At 40.5% G+C, this 23349-nt stretch overlaps 1 protein-coding gene across 8 annotated transcripts in view; it reads right to left on the bottom strand.

Annotated features, from left to right (window-relative positions):
- plekha6 (pleckstrin homology domain containing, family A member 6) overlaps nucleotides 1–23349 on the bottom strand; it is a 113049-nt gene that overhangs the window by 29265 nt on the left and 60435 nt on the right. For 3 of the 8 annotated variants that reach the window (XM_020617888.1, XM_020617887.1, XM_020617891.1), the window contains exons 5-17: nucleotides 17391–17581; nucleotides 16227–16760; nucleotides 15069–15549; nucleotides 14544–14630; nucleotides 12945–12998; nucleotides 12011–12082; nucleotides 11517–11597; nucleotides 11081–11230; nucleotides 10214–10309; nucleotides 9549–9660; nucleotides 9285–9424; nucleotides 6549–6716; nucleotides 3668–3743 (exon numbers count right to left, since the gene is read on the bottom strand). In XM_020617888.1, the coding sequence (XP_020473544.1) occupies nucleotides 3668–3743; nucleotides 6549–6716; nucleotides 9285–9424; nucleotides 9549–9660; nucleotides 10214–10309; nucleotides 11081–11230; nucleotides 11517–11597; nucleotides 12011–12082; nucleotides 12945–12998; nucleotides 14544–14630; nucleotides 15069–15549; nucleotides 16227–16760; nucleotides 17391–17581 (2242 nt within the window). The remainder of the gene's footprint in view (nucleotides 1–3667; nucleotides 3744–6548; nucleotides 6717–9284; nucleotides 9425–9548; nucleotides 9661–10213; nucleotides 10310–11080; nucleotides 11231–11516; nucleotides 11598–12010; nucleotides 12083–12944; nucleotides 12999–14543; nucleotides 14631–15068; nucleotides 15550–16226; nucleotides 16761–17390; nucleotides 17582–23349) is intronic. The other 5 variants (XM_020617890.1, XM_020617894.1, XM_020617895.1 and 2 more) reach the window with 3 other exon arrangements.

The following is a 23349-nucleotide window of genomic DNA, read 5'->3' as shown; positions in this document are numbered from 1 at the left end:
AGTAAGGTTTAGACCTTACTTTGTAAAGTGTCCTGAGATGACTTTTGTTGTGATTTGGTGCTATACAAATAAAACTGAATTGAATATGTTTCCATGTGTTACAGTAAACAACAACTGTCACTAAATTTGTGATCTATCTCATTTCTGCTGATGTGTGATAAGTAGGTATTTACTCAACTATACAGAAAAGGCCTGACGCTCTACAAGTTGTTGTGGCCAATTCACTCCTTATGTTTGTGCCACCAGCTTATGTACCTTTAGGTGACCTCTAGTGACCACAGTAATTATGAGAGAAGAAAATGTGGTGACATAGTATATGACAAAGTCAACATTAGGAGGAGTAGGAGGCTGGGGTGGATTTGTGAGTCAGAAAACACGTGACTTTCTCAAAAAGACTGTTATCCGATTACAGTGTTTTGTTTTGTTTATCCATGATCGTTCCATATTCATGTTAATTATTGTAACCAGGAGAACAGGGGTTATTTGAACCATAGCCTTTTTAAAAACCCAATCAGGTAGTCGGTGCTCTTAAACCATAGACTGTATATAAATAATGGACAAGGCATCATCACTTCCCCCCACTATAAGAAAGTGAAGCCAAAATATCATGAATATGGAAGCTGCCAATGTGGCATTTTGCTGCCAGATTCTGTACAGTAGCGACAAGTAGATGTGTGATATATCAGACCACCAATCAAAGCTCTCATATTATCTGAAATACACCATTTTTTATATGATCAAATAACATTAAAAAACTCACCAGAAAAATATCTACTAATACACACATGAACATCATATCTATCATCATATCATATCTACCAAAAACCATAGAAATCACCTCTGGGAAAAATCTATTTGATTTGTACTTTAAAGTTTTTAGTTTTGCTTATGTCCCATCCACTAACATGGAGGGGGTGGGATTTATGACATATACTGTACTGCAACCAGTCACTGGGGGGTCTATTATATAATCAATGGCTAAAAAAACTTGGAAAAATCAACTGGACTAGATTTCTAGGTCAAAGACGTTTCACCTCTCATCCAAGAGGCTTCATCAGTTCTGACTTGTGTTGAGCCGGAGATATTTATCCCCCTCGGTGGTGTTTCAGTCCTTTGAAGGCCAACAACGTCCCTTAACAACTGAGTCGTTACCTCTGAGAGTCTGTGGCCTAGGCGTCGGTCGACAGGGGAGGATTCAAAGACAGGTAACGACTCTCACCGATACTGGGCTATAACGACTCAGTCGTTAAGGGGCATTGTTGGCCTTCAAAGGACTGAAACACCACCGAGGGGGGTAAATATCTCAGGCTCAACACCAGTCAGTCAGAAATGATGAAGCCTCTTGGATGAGAAGTGAAACATCTTCGACCTAGAAATCTAGTCCAGTTGATTTTTTCTAAGTTTTTTCAGCTTACTATAACCTGGATGACTGAGAATCTGCACAGACATATATAGTCAATGGAGTAAACATAACCACCCTTTTTTTTGTGAAACAATGATGGTTCCATAATTGTAAATGTGTGTTTATGATTGTGTCAGTGACAACAAAGGTCAAGTCAAGTGTGCTGCTGGAAGGGCCATATGGATCATATTATAGTTTATGTAAGAACATGCAAGGACTGGTTTTGTCCAACATTTAGGTAGGAGGACCTGTGAAAATTCTGCAGTGCAGAATGTTGGTAATCTTTCTCAGTCTCATTAAAAAGCAATTTGATGATTTTGATGCACATATCAATCTACAGAATGTTAGGTAATTTCTTAGTTAGATAGATATTGGTTAGAGATCTGTTGTATTAGAAAATGTTAGTGTAGACAGGATGTCTAGCTCAGGCTGTTAAATGCTTAGTTCATTGTCATGAGCTTGCTGCAGGCTGCATGTGGGCCCCAAGGTCAACTAGATTGAAGAGTCTGCAGGCAGGATGAATATTGCTAGTAGCATGATATGTTCAGCCGTAATCTTAATCATAATATCTTCCGAGGCTTACTGTTCGGACATGTCCCTGAATGTCCTGTATGTTTTTAGATGCACACCACTAATCAACAGCCACACACTTGAATTTTCTCCATGTTTTGACTACTGCTCTGGTCAGCTGCATAGCTGGCATATCAGGTGACGTCACGGTTTGACGTGGCCTGTGTAGGATGGGGCTAGCCCAACGAAGTGATTAAATTGTATAGAGATCTTGGGTTCAGGGTCTTTCTTCTTCCGGGCTGCCTGCGAGCAGCTTTGGGGGTGGAAGATGCCTGGACGTGTAATGTTAATTCTTGCCTGTGACCCTTTGAATAAACCAGCACGGTTATATTTTTTTATATACTCAAGTGGTCCGCTTCGTCTCACTGAGTTCCTGGTTTGAAAGAACCGGACGTGGCTTTATAATAGAATAGAGCCTTTACTTTGAATCTTACTAAACTGCATTACTAACACATTAAAGTCTAACACATTAATGTCTAATAATTATCTGACTGATTTATTAATTTCTAACAGATGAGAGGTGACACGTCTTCGACCTAGAAACTGTTAGGTATTTTTTAGTCAGATAGATATTGGTTAGGTACTTGTTGTATTAGAAATGTCTTTAGTGTAGACAGGATGTCTAGCTCAGGCTGATAAATGCTTACTCACTTCCAGGAGTTACTCCAGGTTGTTTATGTTCAAGGATAACTAGATAGAAAGTGGCTACTGTATGATATGTTTAGCCGTAATCTTAATCATAATATCTTCCGAGGCTTACTGTTCGGACATGTCCCTGAATGTCCTGTATGTTTTTAGATACACACCACATAATCAACATTCACACACATTATTTTCTTGATGTTTTGACTACTGCTCTGGTCAGCTGCAAAGCTGGCTTATCAGGTGACGCCACGGTTTGACGTTGCCTGCGTAGAATGGGCTAGCCCAACCAACCAGATAAAATGTATAGGCTATTAGGGGTCAGGGCTTTTCTTCTTCCGGGCTGCCTGCGCGCAGTTTTGGGGGTGGAAGATGCCTGGACGTGTAATGTTAATTCTTGCCTGTGACCCTTTGAATAAACCAGCACGGTTATATTTTTTTATATACTCAAGTGGTCTGCTTCGTCTCACTGAGTTCCTGGTTTGAAAGAACCGGACGTGGCTTTATAATAGAATAGAGCCTTTAAGTAGATGAAAAAGTGTAGCAAACAGAAGTAGGCCAAACTATTTAACTGCAAGGTGTTTCTGATTTTAGAGAGGTCTGTGTATGCATGGTTCTACCAAGAACAGCCACAGATATTCACCTACATGTGCAATAAGAGGAGGTCTGGGAAAGTTTTAACATATATGCATTTTCAGTGTGAAATGTGCATGAAATTTGCCCTGTGAGTATTCTCTGTTGGTGTCAGACTCTACAAAGACACAAACTTGTGCCCAAGGACAACTGCATAAAAAATATTTGCTCTAATGCTGGTATGGTACCTGCAGGAAAATAGATTTAATGACATAATAACACCTCAAAAGACTTATGAAGAATTATGAATTGGATTATTGTGATTCTTTCATCTGTAATAACAAATGTCAATAGCAGAAATGTCATGAGTGTAATCCGGTGCTCCATGAGGTGTACCAACCCCTGAATTAACTACTGGATTATGATTATCAGCCTAGAAAGGAGACATTATAACATGGAAACTTGAGCTTAGGTTGTTACCTTTATTCATGGTGGATTGTCTCTCCTGGATCTGGTCTTGCGCATCACTGATATTGTTTTGTTCTCCAAACTTGGTCTGCAATATACAGCATTGATATTATTTCTCATGTAATCACTATTAAACTTGAAGGTGGTAAAAAATTCAAATACTCTTTCAAAGCTGCTGATTAAACATAATGCAGTAGATAATGAATTATTGTGCATAGCTATCGAGGCATCATGTTAAAATGGCTGGTATACCTCTACTAGAAGAAGCAACACATTACTTGCAGACCTAGTAATGGCCTGATCACACCAGGATATATGACAGTGAACTATCCAACCAGAATCATTTTATTTCAGTGGAAACTCAGTGATCAGTGAACTCACTCACTGAGCTTCTGCAAAACAGTTCAAGAGCCCATGGCATGCTCATTTTGCTAATTTCCAGCCCTTTAATGTTTAATCTTGGGTACCTCTAGATTAGCTTTCTACCCATCATAACTCCAAATAATCTGTAATTATTTCAAAAAGATAAAACTCAAGAGCCTCCTCTGGGAAATGAGAGCATACTCTGTGAACATGCACAACTCCTGTTGCCCGTCACAAAGCTATAACAATGCGTAAGCAAAAAGCACTGACAAATAAGCTACATTTTCAACAGTAACTCAAATCTGACCTGACGTGTTTGAGCCAGAATATTGTTAGGTATTTTTTAGTCAGATAGAAATTGGATAGATACTTTATGTATTAGAAATGTTTAGTGGAGATAGGATGTCTGGTTAGACTGTTAAATGCTTAGGCATGCTTATGAGTTTCTACAGGGTACATCTCGTCAAGGATAACTAGAGAGAAGAGTTGATGACTGTCAGCAGACAGGGTGTTTAATATTATTATTATGACGTGTATAACTGTAGCCTGAGCCATAATATGTTCTTATGTTTAAGTCACGACATGTTACTAGAGGTCTGTGAGAATGTTTTTAGCTACACACCACTTAATCAACAGACACACACACACGTTGATTTGCTTCATGTTTTGACTACTGTTATGGCCAGCTGCAAAGCTGGCAACAGAGACGTCTCGGTTGACGTTTCTGTGTAGTATGGGGCTAGCCCAACCAAAGGGATCTGCAATATGAATGTGGAGAGCATGAGGAACCGCAACAGCATTAATTCATTTGAATTTCTTCTCCACAGATAGATAAACAACAGTATATGTACAAATGAAAAGAGATTTGTAACACTCTGAACAAAGCGGGTAATTGAGAAACCTTATATTTTAACTGGCATAATGCAGACATAGCAACTTCTCCAGCCTTACAAAAATTCTCTACAAAAACAACACATTAGCGGCCATGCAATTTTTTTTGTTTTGTTTTGTTTTTCTACTTACCGTTATGTCTCATCGAGTACTGCAAACTTCAAGGTCAGTAAATCCAACCAATGCATCGCTGCATCTTCCCCACAAATCCCTCGCATTACAGGCGACCACATACATACAGTCCCAACAGGTAGCCTTGCACTGACAATAACATCATGGATTGTTAGAATCCTCTGGCCACAGGTAAGCTCACATGACTGTGCACAGCCAGGAGAATATGACCATTCAAGAAAATCTGTGAACTATTGTGTAAGACTTTACATAGTTGGAAAAAAAGTCAAGACTTCTTCACGAGACTTGTATAAACCGAGTTGCTTCTGCATAAAGTGCAACATAGGTACACCTTGTTTTATGAGCTTTCAGTGATGTTTAAGATAATAATTCATCATTGTAACACTGTAGATAAGTCAGAAAAAAACAGAAAAGCATGCCATAGGCTCTTTAATTTTGGTAAGCTCTGACTGTACTATTGACCAGTTGCAAACCATCCTGACAGTGACCTTGGAGGGAACAATCCCTGAGAATCCACAATGGATGCTTATTTCTCTTGGAGTATAAACTGCTCCAGAAGAAAAATACATCAGGTTTTGTAGACAGTTGTAAAACGGGATGATGGCACAAATATAACAAATATATCCCCTTGAATTAACTGGAAGTTGAGTCATGGCAACGGGACTTCTTTCTTGTTAGCTTCTTGTTAGCTCATCCAAGTAGCTTCTTTAGTTTGAAAAAGGTTTGTAAGGAATACCATATTTCTATCTCTAACCAGCCTTTCTCATAGTGAAGAAGCTACTTGGATGAGCAGTGAAATGTTTCAAACTAACAAGAAAAAAGTCCAGTTACCATGACTCACCTTCCAGTTAACTTCACCTTGCTGACTGAGAACCTTCACTGACCCCTTGAATTAACTGTGATCACTCATGTTCTAGTGAGAGACTGAGGATGAAGGTGTTCCCCAAAATGCTTCCAGCATCACCTATTTCATTAATGACTTTCACTGTACCCTACCTGGTGTGACCATGTGTAACACGCCTACATCACTACAAAGATACTACATAAATAGGCTCATAGAGAGTTTGACAGAAGATCTTTGGTTGTAGAGAAACCCACAACTATACCATGTGCTACTGCAAGTGTTGCTCATCTTTCACAAGTGGTGGCCTTCATACCAACGCACCCACAGTGCATTATGAATTGAAATGTATTGTGTTTTGTAAAAATAAAAAACACATTCTATTACAGCATGCAGTTGACATGAATTTTAGTGGCAACGGCACTAACAAGAGCAAAGGTGGAGCAGTCACTGTAGATCAAATACAAGCTGTATGGAGAACAGAGAGAGATAATCAAAGGCAATGAGTGAAGTTCTTGAACAAATGCAGGTTTTCAAAAGAAAAACATGGACTTTGGAGGGTGTCTGGTGGCTTAAATGGTTAAGATTGAAGTTAAAAGATGACACTGGACAACAGTTAGGACTGGATGAAGGGACAGCTGGACAAGGGCACTGATGCCCAAATACCTTTCTGATGTGAGAATCTTCACCATCAAGGTAACCATCATCGATGCCCAAGCTGCGTAACCAGGTGGTGCTGTCAAAAGGCAGGGGAGGGATGGAGGGAGGGAAGGTAGGGGAGGGCTCCAAAGGGTAATAAGACTTAGGGAGGGGAGGCCTTGGGGGAACACTTTCCTAAAAGGATAAGAGGAAGGACGGAAGAAAGGAGAAAGAATAAGGTGAAGAGAGAGTGCTGCACATCAGGATTAAGCCAAGCAAAGTGCAGAGCAGAAAGGTTTCATGGGAATGATTCTATGGAATGGGGTCTTGATCCCATGCTAAAGAGTTAGAAATGAAAATTCCCAGGTGGCCAAAAACATACCTAGCCTGACAGCTTCTGTGAGTTACATCCATAATCCATGACAAGCAAAACTTGTGAAGAAGAATATTTGCTTGTTAGGCTAATGTGGATAAATTACATTGTATGTAACAGCACTGCATTGCGGGGAAACAAATTAGATCATTTTTTGATTCAAGTGGAATTGAAAGGGTAAAGCTTGTCATTGCTATTTGAGACAGCAGTGACGGTGTTTAGTTCAACACAAAGTAATTCAACTTGTATCAGGTACATCCTTAAGCAAACCAAAATTGAATAACTGATTTGTATGTTCAACACATATATCTGAATATGGTTTATTTGCTTGACATGAAACTCTGAACAGTCAAATTGTGAACAAATCACCCACTGATCTTTGTTTTTCATAACAAGGGTTTATCCCAAATATTAATGTCATTGAGAGAACATGCCTCTTCTATAGCACAAGTGAAATCTTAACTTACGGGAACCCTGGTCACAAGTGCTGGCCTACAAGATTCATCACATTAAATCCCCAAAATCTTTATGTTGTTAGGTATTTTTAGTCAGATAGATATTGGTTAGATACTTGATGTATTAGAAATGTTTAGAGTAGACAGGGTGTCTAGCTCAGACTGTTAAATGCTTAGTCATTCTTATGAGTTGCAGCAGGTTGCTTATGGTCAAGGATAACTAGATAGAAAGTTGATGACTGTTAGAAGACAGGATGTTTAATATTATTATTATGACGTGTATAACTGTAGCCATAGCCATAATATTTTCTTATGTTTAATGTTAGGATATGTCACTAGAGGTCGTGTTAGAATGTTTTTAGCTACACACCACATAATCAACAGACATTCACACATTGATTTTTCCTCATGTTTTGGCTATTGCTCTGGCCAGCTGCAAAGCTGTCCCTGGGAGACGTCACAGTTTGGCATCTCTCTCTGTAGTATGGGGTTAGCCCGAAGTGATATAATGTATAGGCCTGTTGTGGTTCGGGGTCTTTCATCTTTCAGCTGCCACGTGCGTGCATGTTGGAGGTGCAAGATACCTGAACGTGTAATGTTAATTTTTACCTGTGTTCATTGAATAAATCAGCACTGTTTTAAAGTTACTTGGACTGCTTCGTCTCTCAGAGTTAGCATGGTAAAAAGTACCGGATGCAGCAATGTGAATCAGACCAAAGCAAATCAGTGTCAAAGAGCACCAATGACAAAAACAGATTCCCTGCTTCCATTGGGTCTTTGTAGAGCAGTCAAAGAATGAGCACTGACAACTGAAAGGTGAGATAAGGATGTATCTGTGAAGTGATTAACTGGATTATGTCATGACCTTTAGCAATGGCAACATAAAATGCTTGTTTGGGAATAAATGTTGTCCATGTATTTACATTTTTACAAATCAGAACAGATGAAACTGGGACTAATCTGAATCTTAGAATTAAGGTAAACTATTATGTGATGGATATTTATTTACAGTATTTGTTTGTTTATTGATTGGTCTGCACAAAGGTAAAGTGGTTACTTTACCTGAATGATCACCATTTATGTCAGACTGTGGTATGGCACAGATCACTTGATCAAAGCCAAGTTCTCCTTGATAGTTGAGGTACAGTAAGTATGTGGCCTAGCACCTGAGAGAAGCCAGCTGACGATGGTGCTGGGTTTCAGGGCTACAACTTCTAAAACAAGGGACTACAGGTGTATAAACATCTGGGCTGTAGCGTAATGATAAAACATTAATCAGACAGGAGTCCTGGAGAAGCAGGATCTGGGATTCAGGCATAGAAAAGCACCTGTTGGAGGACAGGTTTTTGAAATTATGTATCTTGCTGAGAAGTGGGAAGAGTGGGAAACTGGAAAGACATCTTTTTCTAAGGCCTATCCTGACTTTTTGGATACAACCATTTGAGGTTAACCAACTAATGTTCTGAGGGTCAGAGTGTGTTAGGAGTGTGTCTGAGTTGGTATATTTGGAATTCTGGCATAGTACTTGAAGAAAACTGATCTGGCCTTCTGCTCTGGCTTTGGCTAAACATATAGGTTTGTTAAAGTCTGAAATCGTTCTGCAATTGATGTTTTCCCCTATCATGGGGTCTAATCTGCCCAAGGACTCCCCAGGGTTCTGGAATACTAGGGTAGGCTGAGGAAAAGCATGCTCATGGGTTTGAGAACCAAAGTGTGTTTGTGTGCTGCATGCAGGCTTGAGTCAGGCTCCCTCTAACTTTTGGGTCTAAACCTACATTTAGGGTCAGTTTTAAAATGAGGCGCTATGCATGACTTGGGACAAGGTTTAGAGCTTGGTCTCCTTTGCACTTCAGGGTTGGTTCTACAGTCTGAGCATGGGCTTGTGCCAGGTTTTGTATTGGAGTTAGTCCCCAGCTGGCCTTGTCCGGTGCTTACCTCTGAGCCCAACAGTTTGGTGGGGGAGGCCTGAGAGCCGGCCACTGGGGAGAAGGGGCTGAGTGGGCTGGTGAGGCTTATTGAGCTCAGGGGACTGGCTGGACTATTAGTGCTAAAAGAACCTGATGCACCGCTGGCCACTGTGCAAGAGAAAGAAAGGGTGGTGGGGGTGGCAGGGATAGAGTCATTAGGACATACATGTTAAAGACTAGTATTTCCAATATTCCAAATTGAAATAATAATTTCTCAGCTCCAGTGTCTTACCTCTGTGCTTGGCTGTGTCAGTACCTCTGGATGAATTATTCTTGTGCAGTCCCTCTAATACATCCTGGACTCTCCAAAACTCTTTCTGGATGTGTCTACGAACTAGTTCACTCTGCAAAAAGCCGTGGCAGACAAAATAAAGTGAGAGAGGGAAGTTGAACTACTTTTTTACTGAAGAAACAATCTCCAGTGTGGTGAAAGGGCAAATCAGAAGTCATAAGACATTAGTAATGGTGGACCATCGGTACTACAGGTCCAGCACAGTCAAAGAGTACTGTTGACCTTGCTTTTAAGTCATATTTTCATGCCTAATGGTTATACAGTACATCATAACTTTTACATAACCTTTACAATCTGTGGAGAGGAGGAAAAATATGGCAATTCTTAGATTTAAAAGAGTGATCTTTTTCATATACAAGGTACCACAGTGGTTATATAAATAAACTCTCACTGGTTGCTGATAAGGCTTATTAAATGTCAGTCTGGGTGATTATTTATTTCTTTATTTTTATCATGAAATTTTAAAAGTGAACATACTGTAATCTTAATTGTTTTTATGTAAGTGAATGGCTGATTTTTGATTCTTGCTGTCAAACATGCTTTCCATTTTCCTTACAGCTGAGGCTTTAAAACTAAAAAGGGATGACAACAGTAGGATCTTTTACCTGCCCGCCAGAATTTAGCTGCTCCCATAGATCTCCATGAATGGCATGGGCCTCATCCTCTAATGCTTCAAACTCCATATGAGTGGTGGTCAAAGCCTGAGTGAGGTACAAATAAAAGCCACTATACTCAGAGAATGTTTCTAACATCAGTGGCTTACATAAATGGCTTACATAAATCATGCCTTTCTGATTTTAAATAGATGGAAGTAAACTTTTAAATGAACGTTAGGCTTTTTGTTACAATCCTGCTCTTGTTTTTATATTTATGTAAATATTGCTGCAAATGCAACAGGCACACTGGTATTTATTGAGCTGCATTCCACTTGCTGAAGACCAGACTAAAGCCAGAGAGACCCCACAACAAGCAAAAAGCAAAGGGGTCTGCAGCAAAGGCCCGCAGCATCACCAGAGAAGATACCAAGTGTTTGCTGATGTCTGTGGGTCCAAGACTTCAGGCTACATAATATTTTTCCACAGAATATTAAATGTGATAATTTTGTCATAATATAGATCTGTTTAAACCCAAATCCCTGGACACTGTGTGTTAAAATTGCTATGTCTCCCATAAATAACCCTTTCAAAACTGATGTACTCAAGGCTGGAAAGTACTGATTATTTTATTTCAAGTTAAATGTGCAGAAAAACTGAGCTTGAAAATAAAAGCTACTGTCCAAATAACTTATAGGTTTGGACTGTAAGTAGTAGGAATAATGGCTAGACTTAAAAAAATAAACATACTATATAATTCCAAAATATAAAGATAGACAGTCATCTTTGTAAATTGCAGCTAGGTGATTTTTTGAAATTTTTTCAAATTTATTTTGGATCACACAGTGACTATCCTGAATATGTGATGCACTTTCTTACACTGGAGGCCTGGGAAAGCTCCCCTCTGATGTTGATCAGTTGGTTCTGCAGGGTTTCCTTTTTAAACTGCAGTTTTTCCATAGCCAAATGCTGGTTATGGTACAGCTCCATCTCCTGATGAGTTGCCACCAGCGCTTCCTCTAGGCTGTCCTGGGAACAGCAAACATGTTGCAGTTATTGCAGAGCTGGTGTATTTGATTGTCAAATGCTTCTGTTTTCCTGGTCAATGCGTAGATATATATCCTCACATATGGTAAGTTATGTAAGTTTATGGGTTTCCTTCAGTATAACAGATCCTCACAGTTGTTGTGGTAAGAAGTGTAAGAAACTCAGATAACGTCACAGTTTGTTGTTGTTTTTTCCATTGGAACAGAATAACAGGCAAAAACTACAATACAAAATACTTCTTAAACATATTGTGAGGACAGTTATGTACCTTGTCCATTCTCAGTCTGTGGACAACAGCCTCGTGGTCTTTTAAAATTCGGTTCTGCTCACACAGTCGACCCAAGAGTTTCTGTCAGACAGAACAATGGGTAGTTACCACATGCATTTTGAGGAAACCGCAGAGAAAACATAAAACAAAGAGAAAGAGCACAAAGATGTATAGGATCTGCATCAGTACTAGCTTATGTATTAGGCCAAAAATATAACACCCATATAAGCAAGGCACATGCCATTAATCATCTCCACTCCTCTGGTTTCACCACTGATTTGGTGATATCAGTGTCTCAAGTTCTTCCACATTAAACTGGGAAAACTTTTCTTTTGAGGAGCTGGCTTTCTGCATCAAAGATCAAAATATATATACAGTGGTGATCACATAATTTTGGCTATATGGAGTATTTAAAAAGAAGTGTAAATCATCCAGTTGTAAGAGTGTGTTTGTAAAGTAGGTTTATAATGTGTATGCAGCATTAATTCCCTTACACTGGTTTCAATCTCATTGAGTTTCAGTGTAGGATGTAAGTCTCTGCTGTAGACATCATGGAAAGGAGGCACCTGGGGAAGCAAAGTGGAACAAATGATCTAAATGATCATCACAGTATAGACACTAACTGCAGCAATGAGAGGAGAACAAAAATGCAGTGTTTGTATTATGTTCTTTATCCTGAGGAATGTCAAGCTTCATTTATTGAAAAAGTCGTTAAGAGAAAGACATCTAAACAAAGAAACCTGTGCCAAAGAGGAAATGATTACGCTGAGCTCTTAGTGATTATCTGCAGATCTGCTGAACTGTGAGTGATAGTGTGGACCACATGCAGACGAGACAATGACAGAAGAGAAGAGAGGCAGGCTTGGGTAAGTATGGAATATCTGGTCTTTCAGTGATCTATATAGGCCTTTGTCCAGCCCTAAATAAGGACTAAATTGGAGCAGACTGGACCAGCCAACATTGGCTCTCTAATTACCCAAAGACAAAAAGGTTTAGAAGAGAGCCCCACTGGAAATTAGTTAGAGCTTAACCCTGATGAAGTGCTGCCAGCTGAAGCCTGCCTCCCTGTGGCACTCTCTCCTCTCTTACTTGTACACAGAGCTTTGCTGAAGTGGATGAGCGCTCCACCATTCGGGTGACCATGCCAATAAGGTGGCTTCCCTCGAGCACCTGAAGATTCAGCTCACATTACAGAGACCTGATAACCAGCTTGTGTAACAGGATGATTGGAACAATACTGGAACTGTGTTAGGAGAAGCTAATAATAATTTATCAAAACTAATTTACAGATAAGCACCCTTTGGAAGGAAAGAAGAAGAAACATAGGAAAGGAGGGAAGGGACCTCAGCGACTGACCATGTCAACTCTGACTGAGAAATGTGAAATATGTAATAGCAAACAGCTTTCTGTTCATGTGTGTCCTCCTACCTGTTGGTCTAGGAAATCCAGGTTGCGCTGGAGTTGAAGGTCTAATATATCCTCCTGAGTCAAGCAGCAGCAGCAACAGCAACATACATGGAAATCAAACGGACACATAGTAGACAGACAGACAGAGGCCTTTGAGCTAAGACAGCAGCAAAGCAAAGCACCACGACCATCCCGCCAGTCACACTGGTGGTCTATGGCTCCTGGGCATAATAAGATCTGTTCAGTTTTTGACTAAAAGCTGCTCCTTTCCCTGCAAGTAAAATTTCATCTGCGGTCTCTTTTGCTAGCTTGTTCTGGGGATTCTTCCTCAGTAAATTGAGCTTGCTGAGTTGTCATGGAAAATGCTTAGTTGTTATTTCATGACCTAAGCATCACTCCAGTTTTCCTCTCAGGGTCCTTGTCTTTAGTGTGGACCAAGACTGATCTCAGTGGTTCATTGGTAAAAGCGGACTCCTTGTGACCTGAACATTGTTTAGATGTCTGGAAAGCCTGTTTTAGGATGGTGATTCCCTGTTAATTTAGCCTTTTTGCCCAGAGTGCCTGTTATACCCCCTCTCTCTATCCTCCCCTTAACTGACAAGATGGTGTGCTCTCTGTAGGAAGTCCCTACACACCACTGGCCTTAATGCTGTAAGTGGTAGTTGGAGTTCAAATTTGAAATAATGGTGAGTGGCTTTCCAGTCCCCTCCCCTCCAACTGATGAAGGCACAGTTGTTTACACATTGTGTGGATCCTTTGAGGCCTGACACTTTTCATTCCTAATAGAACACTGGCAAAGGCATTTTTAAGTGTTTGATGCCAGCATTGTTTATAGCCATGTTTGCAGTTGGCAGATTTCTTCCTCTCTGCTTTTTTGCTGAAGCATTGCAGTGTATCTTGTCACATCACTGCCATCAGCTATCAGTAAGTGATATCATGTTATCTTCATGCTTGTGTGGGTACAGGTATGTCATCCTCATGCTAATGAAATCTACTCTCAACACTGCCCTACTTGTGCTCAGAAACACCACAGGCTATCTTTAATGACATTAGGCCACGTGTTCAATTTGTTTGAAATAAAGCCAGAGCATATTTTTTGTTTGTTAGTTTGTTTGGATGGTTTTACTGTCAAATTTAACATGCAACATTTCCTCTTTCTTCAAGTGGCTTTCGGTCTTTTATTATATTGAACTTTATGGAGCTAATTGGTAGCCTTATATTTCATTGATCATGGGTGAAACTTGTGTGGAGTGCATTGAGGACTTGGCCATTAAGTCATATTTCTCTTTTGTGTAAACCCACACACATATACATATGCACACAAGAGTGGTTCCAGTGGTGTGTTGGGGGGCAGAGCAACAGAGAAGTGCAGAAGACAGAAAGGCCAGGAGGAAAGGTCCAGAGAGAGAGTGATGTGTACAGAGTTAGGACAAACAGACAGGCAGATGGGACAGATGTGCAGCAGAAACCCCACAGCTGGCTGCAGCTGCAAAGCAAAGCTACACATAACAATGCATTAAGTGCCATAACCACTGTAGACTGTCTCCCACCACAGGACGTGTGTGACTGTGTGTGCTTCCAGTAGCTGTATATGTGTTATGGCACATCAGTAGCACATACCATTTTACTGTGGATGGAAGGGGATAGAGGGTAGTTGTGGTGGTATAAGCCTTGGCTTAAGGACCTCCTGTCACCAGGGTAGTCATACTGAAAGAAGGTAATAAGGAGAAAAGAAGAATGGAGGAAAGAACACAGTTGTTAAAGTGGAGTAAGGAGGATGTGGTTGCAGCATATGAGAACAAATTATTAATCTCATTAAAAATCTTTTGTAGAACCAAAGGTTATTTACAAGCCTTTGTTTTATGGAAATGTTGTGGGCATTCAAGTTCATTATGTGACTTTAAAGTTCTGCTCTGATTTTGAACCTTAAATCAAAACATTCATTCTGTTTACAGGAAAATGATGGAACAAAAGCTTGTCAATCTTTTAATGAAGATGTCTGATCTAATACGTAACTGTCATAGATTTTAGAGCCACAAAAAAATTACATGACTTGTGGTCTGTTGTCAGTTTGATATTGTTGTTACCTTTTTCATATGTTCACCCTGTAAGGCTACAAGCATACATGCAGAGTCATCATTTCACCTTTGGTGAACTGAGGGATCTCCTCAGGCTGTAGACTGATGGATCAGCATAGATTATGTCATCCCTCATCCTCCCTGGAAACCGGTCAATGCGGGCAGATGGCGATCGAGCTGGTGAAGCAAAGTTGGGTGGCACCGGTGAGTAGGGCCCCCCCGATGACAAGGATGGTGATCTAGGCACAGACCTAGAGCGCGGCTGGATAGAGAGGTGCCTCATAGATATTTCCATGCCACCATAGAACTGTGGCCCCCATGATTCCCTGGGTATTGGAGGTCCGTATAACTGATGGGGCCCATCCCTCAGCGAGCGGCGCTTCTCCTCAACAGTCCAGCGTCTGTCATATCCCCCCACAGCAGAGACAGAGCAGATGCTGTCAGGTCGGACCCCTGGTGGATAAAGAGGGTACTCCTCCACATACTGGGGGCCACCAGGGTAGCCATAGTAGTCAGCCCCTCGGCTCACTGGGTAGTAACGAGATGGGCTGAAATGAATAGAAAAAAATTGAGATTATTTCCTTGTCAAATGTTAAGTCAAGTCATGAAAATAAGATATAACATTACTGACCTGTAGTTGGAGAGTGTTTAAACCTGCTGCACTCAAAAATTTATTTAGTGAGTTTATCACTTATTTAAAAAAGGACTAGGGTAACACAATGAAATTTTGTCTTGGAGATGCAATTACCTTTTTATTATAATATATAATAAATTTCATTTTTTATCAAATGGGAAGGAAATTGCTTCAATCAAATACTGTAAAGGAAACATTTTGAAGGTATAGATAAGAAATTTCTTATTTATAAGGTAATGTCAAACTCAGGGTTTTCCCTCAGATGACTCTTTGCTGATGTCTGTGCCTGACATTAATTTTTGGGATGCTCAAATTAATCTGATAGCATAACCTCAGTATTTAGATAACAATATCATGGAATGTTAATTATGTTATGAAAAAAGAGAACAGTAATGAATAATGAAAGTTCATGGCGGAGGACATACCCACACACCTAGTAAAATAATCACTGTGCCAGTGTGAGGTTATTGTATTGACTTACAATATAGCATCAGTATCCACATGACCACTGAAGCAAATAACAACACAAAGGAAGACCTGCAGCCAGATAAAGGTGTTATGTGATGTTTCCACTTTTCTCCACTAATCTACCTATTGATGTCCTCCTGGGAGGCCATGCCCCGCCGCTGGTTGACCCACTGCTGCAGCTGGGCCATGGAGCTCTTCCTCTGGGCCACTCTCTCTGGAGCTGTCCTGGGCACAAAGCCTCTCCTCAGCACCATGTTCTCCTGCTGCTCCCTGGGGTCATGCAATGGTCCTACGCCCCCCTCTGGGTGTCTCTGAGCGTTACGATGTCCACTGTGACTTCTGGGTGGTGGAGGTTTGCTACTGTTGTTGTTGGGCATGGAGTTAGGAGGGCCGTAGTTGCCCCAACCATTTGGATGGTGATTTAAGTCAGTGGTTTGGTTAGAAGCAAGTTCTCCCCTTTCATCTTCACCCTCTCCTCGTCTTCTGTCAGTCCTTTTTCTCTCCTGATCAGAATGGGGCGTCTCAAGGTTGTTGACCCCATTCATCTTAGGGTCACTATCAGCTTCATTTTGTGTTTGCATGTGTGGCTGCTGTTGTGGGTCGGAGGCCTTAGTCACCTTAGTGTGATTGAGATCTGCTGTCGTGTCCGAGTTAGTTCTATGAAGTTAGATGAAAAGAATATTTAGTTTTTTTTTTAATTACAGAAGCAGAAACAATCAGACCAAGTACAGTAAATGAGTCAATAATCAACGCATATAATAATCCCCAAAACATTATACTAGAGAAGGAAACTTTTGAACAGTTCTCCTTTGAATATTGTTTTAAGCAACAATATGATCCATTGTTGCTTTTAAGATGTGGGGTCCACCCTGTACAGGGTGCCAGTCTATCACAGAGCTGACATGTAGAGAAACAACCACACTCACTCCTACGGGCAATTTAGAGTCACCAGTCAACCTAAGCTGCATGTCTTTGGCCTGTGGGAGGAAGCTGGTGTACCTGGAGAGAACCCACACAGGCAATGGAAGATCAGAAGATCATGCAAACTCCACATAGAAAGGCCCCAGGCTCGAACCCAGAACCTTCTTGCTGTGATATATATATCACCTGAAGTGGGGCGAGTGGGAATTTTTTTAATATAAAATTTTAAGTATAGCAAGTTTAAGATATGAATTTCACATATGAGCCCAACCAATATTTGAATGAACATTTTAATTGAATAGACTGAAGAGAACATGATTGATTATGTGTGTGTATCATATGGCTGTGCGCATGTGTGTGAACAACCTCTGTGCTGGTTGAATGTTGACCTCTGCAGCCTCACTCATGGCTCTGATCCACTCCTCGTGCTCTTCATGGCTGTCTGTGCTGAAGTAATAAGTCCTGGTCCCTGCGTGCTCTGCCTGCATGCAAAACACGACAGGACCCGTCAACTGCCCGTCCTCACTCTCTTCCTCCTTCTCCTCCTCCAGCCATACCTGAAGAGGGAGACAAAACCCAGAGAGGCAGCAGTGTTATTATCACACTCAGTATCCTCATCATCTGCAAACAGTAGAAGTAACATCATCTCCTCATGCAATGAAAAAGCGGGATATTAAAATTATCCAGGTAAAAGATCATTCCGGTTTATTACATGCCTCTGAACATTATTTCTAACACTTATGATGACATTGTCCTCACCAAAGTAAATGGGAAGTTGGTAAGGTACATGCTCTCAGAAAATATGAGCAGTCAGATGATCAGACAGGTTGGAAAGAGTTTATCCAGTTTCTCCTAACCACTTTATTTGGAGGTCAATGAGTATGCTTGGAATGTCAGTCATAATCCTTTATTGTATTAAAACATCATGAGAACACTCTTACTCTAAAGTAAGCACAGTAGGCCAAAGTTGTAACCAGAAGTGGATCTCTAAACTGTGACAGACATTTGCAATAAACAGTTTGAGGGTCCAGAGATACAGGGTGTCATATGCCCTACAGACTGTAAAGCCCACTGAGGAAAAATATGTTATCTATGATACTGGGGCTGCCGAAATCAAACTGACACAGCTTGACTTTGGGTTTGTTGCCAACCTGTCTGATTATCTGGCTTCTTTTTAGCAAAAAACCTGGTGGTAACAGGTTGTTGATACTAATAAAATTAGTGGACATAACTATGAAAATAATACCCAAGTTGTGATAAACCAGAGTGATCCTTTAACGATATCCATGCACAGTCCTCTGGTTGACTGTTCTCTCAGCGATAATGACACTGCCACTCAGTACACCTAAAAACTTAAATGTCCTCCCAGCCCACTACTTATGTTTTGAGGCTCAAATCAGTTCACTGGAGAGTTTTAAAACATCATGGGATTTGCAGATCAAAATCAGAGGGGGTGTCACTGAACAACAGAGTTGGCATGCAGTCGATAATCTGAACAACCCAAACACTACAAGGTAAGACTGTTGTGCATGGTTCTAACTGACATGCAGACATGCAGTACAACAAACATAATCTTGAAACCTTAACAGAAAAGACAGTTAATATGAGGATAGTGAAAATTTGACACCACACCTACTGTACTTTCTATCACAACAGGAGACAGCAAGAACCGACAGACCTCATGGGGTGGATGGAGGTGGGAAGTAGAGAAGACAATGAGAAGGAAAGGTTAAGGGTTATGCTGTTAGAGGTCACAGGTCACTGCTGGTTAGCATGATGCTAGGGTCTGAATATGTTCTTTAACACTGTGGCTGTCTCTTGCTCAAAGGAGAAAGATGGGTGAGAATCTCAGGAGTCTTTAAAAAATCTTACACTACAAAGACTACACTATGCTTCATACATTTTGTATCTACAAAATGTATGAAGTGGCAATTGACCTGTTAAAAAGTAGTTCCAAAACCATTCCTTTTAGTATTTACTTTGAAAACATTATTTAGGTTATTGATGTTTTCATAGCCATATTCATATGGATGGACATAACGGGTTTAAACACAGACCATTCTGTGTCATTCACATCTTCACATGAACAAAGACATTAACAGACATCTACCTATGGAAACTAAATATACATACAGTAAGTCACTTATCAAGAAAAAGTCTGTGGGTATACAGTAATGTCTGGAACAATGATCATATTTGAACAGGAATAAATGCAGCAGTTCAGCATGTTTAGTAATGTAGCACAAGAGGGCAGCATAATCAAATAAGCTGGACAAAGATACCACTCGAAGACATTTAGCAACAACTGTTTCACCAAGTGCTGAAAAGCTTCTACAGAAAGGCCTTTGATAAAAATGGCAAGTTGGACAGTAAAAACGTCCCTTACTGACTGCATGCAGACAGAACATGTTTCTTAAAAGACTTGTTATGAAGTCAATGTATGTTTAACACATAAGACCTCATTGTGCAGCTCTGGATATCAGTAGAAAATGTTCAGGTCTCTGCATGTCAAAGTAGTGCTCTGCTGTATATCTGCATCACAATGGCGTTAACCTTAAGTATGTTTTAAATACTTTATTTACACATTTTAACTCCTGTTTCTTTGCAATAAGTCCACACAGAGACTGGCATCAATCATAACCAATAAGAACCAGTCATACAGGCAAAGGTTGTAGGTTTGGTCACCCCCAGGAACTGCATCAGTTCTTTTGTTGCTACAAAACTTGTAGCCATTGCAGAACATCCACTGTAGAACTGCTTGTCCTGAGCAGAGCAAACATCCCTGCTACTCTGCACAAACACTTAACTTTAGTCCTTTCTCCTAAACAGATCTAATTAAATTCTGTTTTCATTCTCATCTCATTTCAAGCTATAATTTTGACCTTGGCTGCTGAGTACAGCAGTAGTTATTGTGTGTAGGAGAAAGATCATTACTACCATAAGACATCAGGAGGAAGTGATGTCACTGATAAACAGGAGTCATTTCCTTCCATGCTGGAGCACTGTGGGGCTCTGCCTTCAGTAGTGACACAAGGTGATACAGTACAATTGGCTTAGATTTCTGTATGTTAAGAGGCAGCAGTAACCTAGCAACAGAGGTGGAGCTGAGAGAAGAGAGAGAGAGGGAGAGAGAGAGAGCGTGTGTGTGTGTGTGTGTGTAGCCTCCCTCCTTCATTGTCCTTCCTTTGTTCAAATATTCAAGTAGCCAGAGATGGAAGGATGATGAAGAGAGGAAATCTGAAAGTTAACAATATTATCTCTCATGCATCCTTTCTTTTGAGCCATAAAAACATAATTATGATGATCACTTGATATTATTTAGGCCATTGAGGAGAAAGCAAAAAGGAGGAATGATGGAAGGAAAGAATGAAAGAATGAATACTGTAAAAGCAAAAAAAAGAAAAATAATCAGAAAAGAAAGAATGAGAAAATAAAAACAGAAAGAACAATAGAGCAATGGAGGAGGACAGGATGGATCAAAGGAAAGATAAACAAAAGAAAGGGCTGAAGGATAGACAGATAAATGAAAGGAAAACTAAAAGAAAAAATAGAAAGTAAAACAATGAAGAACAGATAAAGGAATATAGTGAGAAAAAATGAAAAGGCACAGGAAAATGAGGCAGGAGAAAAAACTAGTTCAAGAAAGATGATTAGGGAAAAAAAATAAAAGAAGAAAGCGGGAAGAAGGAAAAAAATCAAAAGAAAAAGGATCAAATGTTTGATTGACATTTGATTTGTAACATTTCTTCTCTTGTATACCCCACAGGTTCTGCTGCTGGTTGTGAGTATACACTACACTATACTGTGAGATGTGTGTGTGTGTGTGTGTACCTGTCTGGTAACTGTGAGTGTGTGAGCACAAGAAATATGTACGTGTGTGCATGTATTGTCTGCATGTGTGTGTTATTGTACAGATGTACAGTTTCCATATACTCTGAGAGCATGGTGTACCTTACATGTCAAATGTGCCCTCCAGTCATCAGGAAATAGATCCCTCTCACCCACACACAGGCTGTGTTTTCATTTCTTGTGGGGACTTTACATCGACTTACATTCATTTCCTATAGACCTGTCCTAACCTTAACTGTAACCACTACTTGCCTAACCTAACCTCACCCTAACCTTACCTTAAATCATGTTTCCACCCTAAAATTCAGCCAAGTCCCCACAATGTGAGTGTGTTAACAGGTTTCGGTCCCCTAAGTGTAAGTAATACAAAGGCACACACACATACACGGAGTATTGTGTATCATCTCTCTCCAGATTTCCCTGAAATGAGCATTAAGTTTCATGATAAATTTTAACAGACATTTTAAGGTTGTGTTCAACCTCTGTTATAAAACACAGCTCATTCATTTCAGTTGAATACTGGTGGCTCCAACAACAGAACAATCACAGAAAAGCTTAATTACGCTGTGGTGGTTGCAAGTGGAAACTGGACTGCGGGATTGAACTTTGTGATGGAAAACATACAACATAAATTGTCAGTGAACATTTTATTAATTTTTGCATTTTGCAGTTTGCCAGATTGATGCCCAGCATTTCCTCTGTATGTTGATATGTTAAATTTGACTTCATTAGGACCTTGGATCCTATGTTAGTGGCTCCTGGGTTCAAACCCTTAACACTTTCATGAGGACTCTTTAGGCATTTCATACTTTTTCTGTTTTTCTTTACACTTCTGTCATCCTATTACCTGTCAGCCAGAGTCAGAAATAATGTGTCTAACCTCAGTGTGAACTGTAGCTCATAAGTAGATGCTCTGACAAGCCAGATCATTTCCAGTGCTGAGCAGCACACTGTACCTAGTCAGCCTGTGGATGTATACAGGTTCGTCTTTTTGCTGAAATGTGCAAGGTGTCACAGATCATTTTAAAGATACACATTTATTTCACCAAGTGGCCTTCAGTCAGAGTTGGTGAGGCTTATGACCACTTTTTTCTGAGTAGGATTCACTTGTGGAGCTTAATATTTATAAGCTTCATTCCTTCATGGAAGTCATGACTTTTTCAGTCTTCTGCCAGACTTAATATTCTGATCTATTGCCTCCATGAGTTAAAATATAGCTGAGGCTGCACACAACCAGTAATAATCTACTGTGGTGTTAGCTAATTGTTTTGCTATTAGGTTTTTGACTTTACAGTAGTGTATTTTATAAGCTAATATTAAAGTTTGCGTTGAATACTTCACTGCAAAGTAGCTAGCCCTCTGCAGCTGTCAGAAGATAAAGTACAAAATTGGTATGAAATGGGCCATATGGGAACGAAGTACCTGCAAACTGTATTTAAGTTGAGTAAATGGACACTGTACCGACACTGTACCGCCAAAACATGGCGCGCACCGTGGCAGACGTGCTTATTCATTCTACACTTGAATGCCGACTTTTTCTTCTTTTTGTGTGTTTCTTGCTCTTTCGGCAACGCACAAATGTCATGCACGGTTAATATACAACAGACAGGCATTGCTGGATGTCGCAAACTCACACAGCCACTGGGAATTTGCTGGTTTCATACCACTGGAGCTACAACTCATTGTTTGCAGCCATCACCACCCTGAAGGCCCCAAAGCACTGGGCTTGAATGAGCAGGCTGAAACCAGGAGAGTGCTCCGGAGACAGAGGCGTAAATGGGGCAAGAGGGGAGGGCTCTATGCTAGGCTAAAAGCTCAAGCTAGCTGACCACTGCTACTCAGCCTCTTCCTAACTAACTTGCAGTCTCTGGAGAACAAACTGGATGAGCTAAGAGCTAGGATTACAACACAATAGGAAATATGAGAATGCTGTGCTCTGATCCTCACCAAGACCTGGCTGTCTGACAAAGTTCCAGACCCGCCGTTCAGCTACAGACTCACTCTGTGCACTGAGGAGATCATACGGCAGCTTCTGGTAAGATGAAAGGGGGAGGTGTGGGTGTTTATCAATAACCTGTGGTGTGGAGATATACAGACTGTTTATAAGCACTGTTCACCAGAAGTGGAGGTTTTATTGCTGAAATGCCAGCCCTATTATCTAGCAAGAGAGCATAGTGCTGTGTTTCTGGCTGCTGTGTATGTTAGCCCTAGAGCTAATCCCACGGCCACTCAAACTCGACGTCATCATCAGCGTGCTGGAGAGAACTCACCCTGATGCTGTTTTTATCGTTGCCAGCGACTTTAACCAGTGGAATCTATGGACTGTACTTCCCAAATATTACCAACATGTGAACATTCCCACTCAGAATAAGAACACACTAGACCATGTTTACAGAAACATATGGGGTGCATACAGGGCTGCACCCCGCCCCCACTTTGGACACTCGGACCACATTTCTTTGTTCTTGTATCCAGC

This window comes from Monopterus albus, unplaced genomic scaffold (genome assembly GCF_001952655.1).
Source record: "Monopterus albus unplaced genomic scaffold, M_albus_1.0 scaffold196.1, whole genome shotgun sequence".
NCBI classification, from domain to species: Eukaryota; Metazoa; Chordata; class Actinopteri; order Synbranchiformes; family Synbranchidae; genus Monopterus; species Monopterus albus.
The sequence above is the reverse complement of the archived record's forward strand: the minus strand, read 5'-3'. Positions and strand labels throughout refer to the sequence as shown.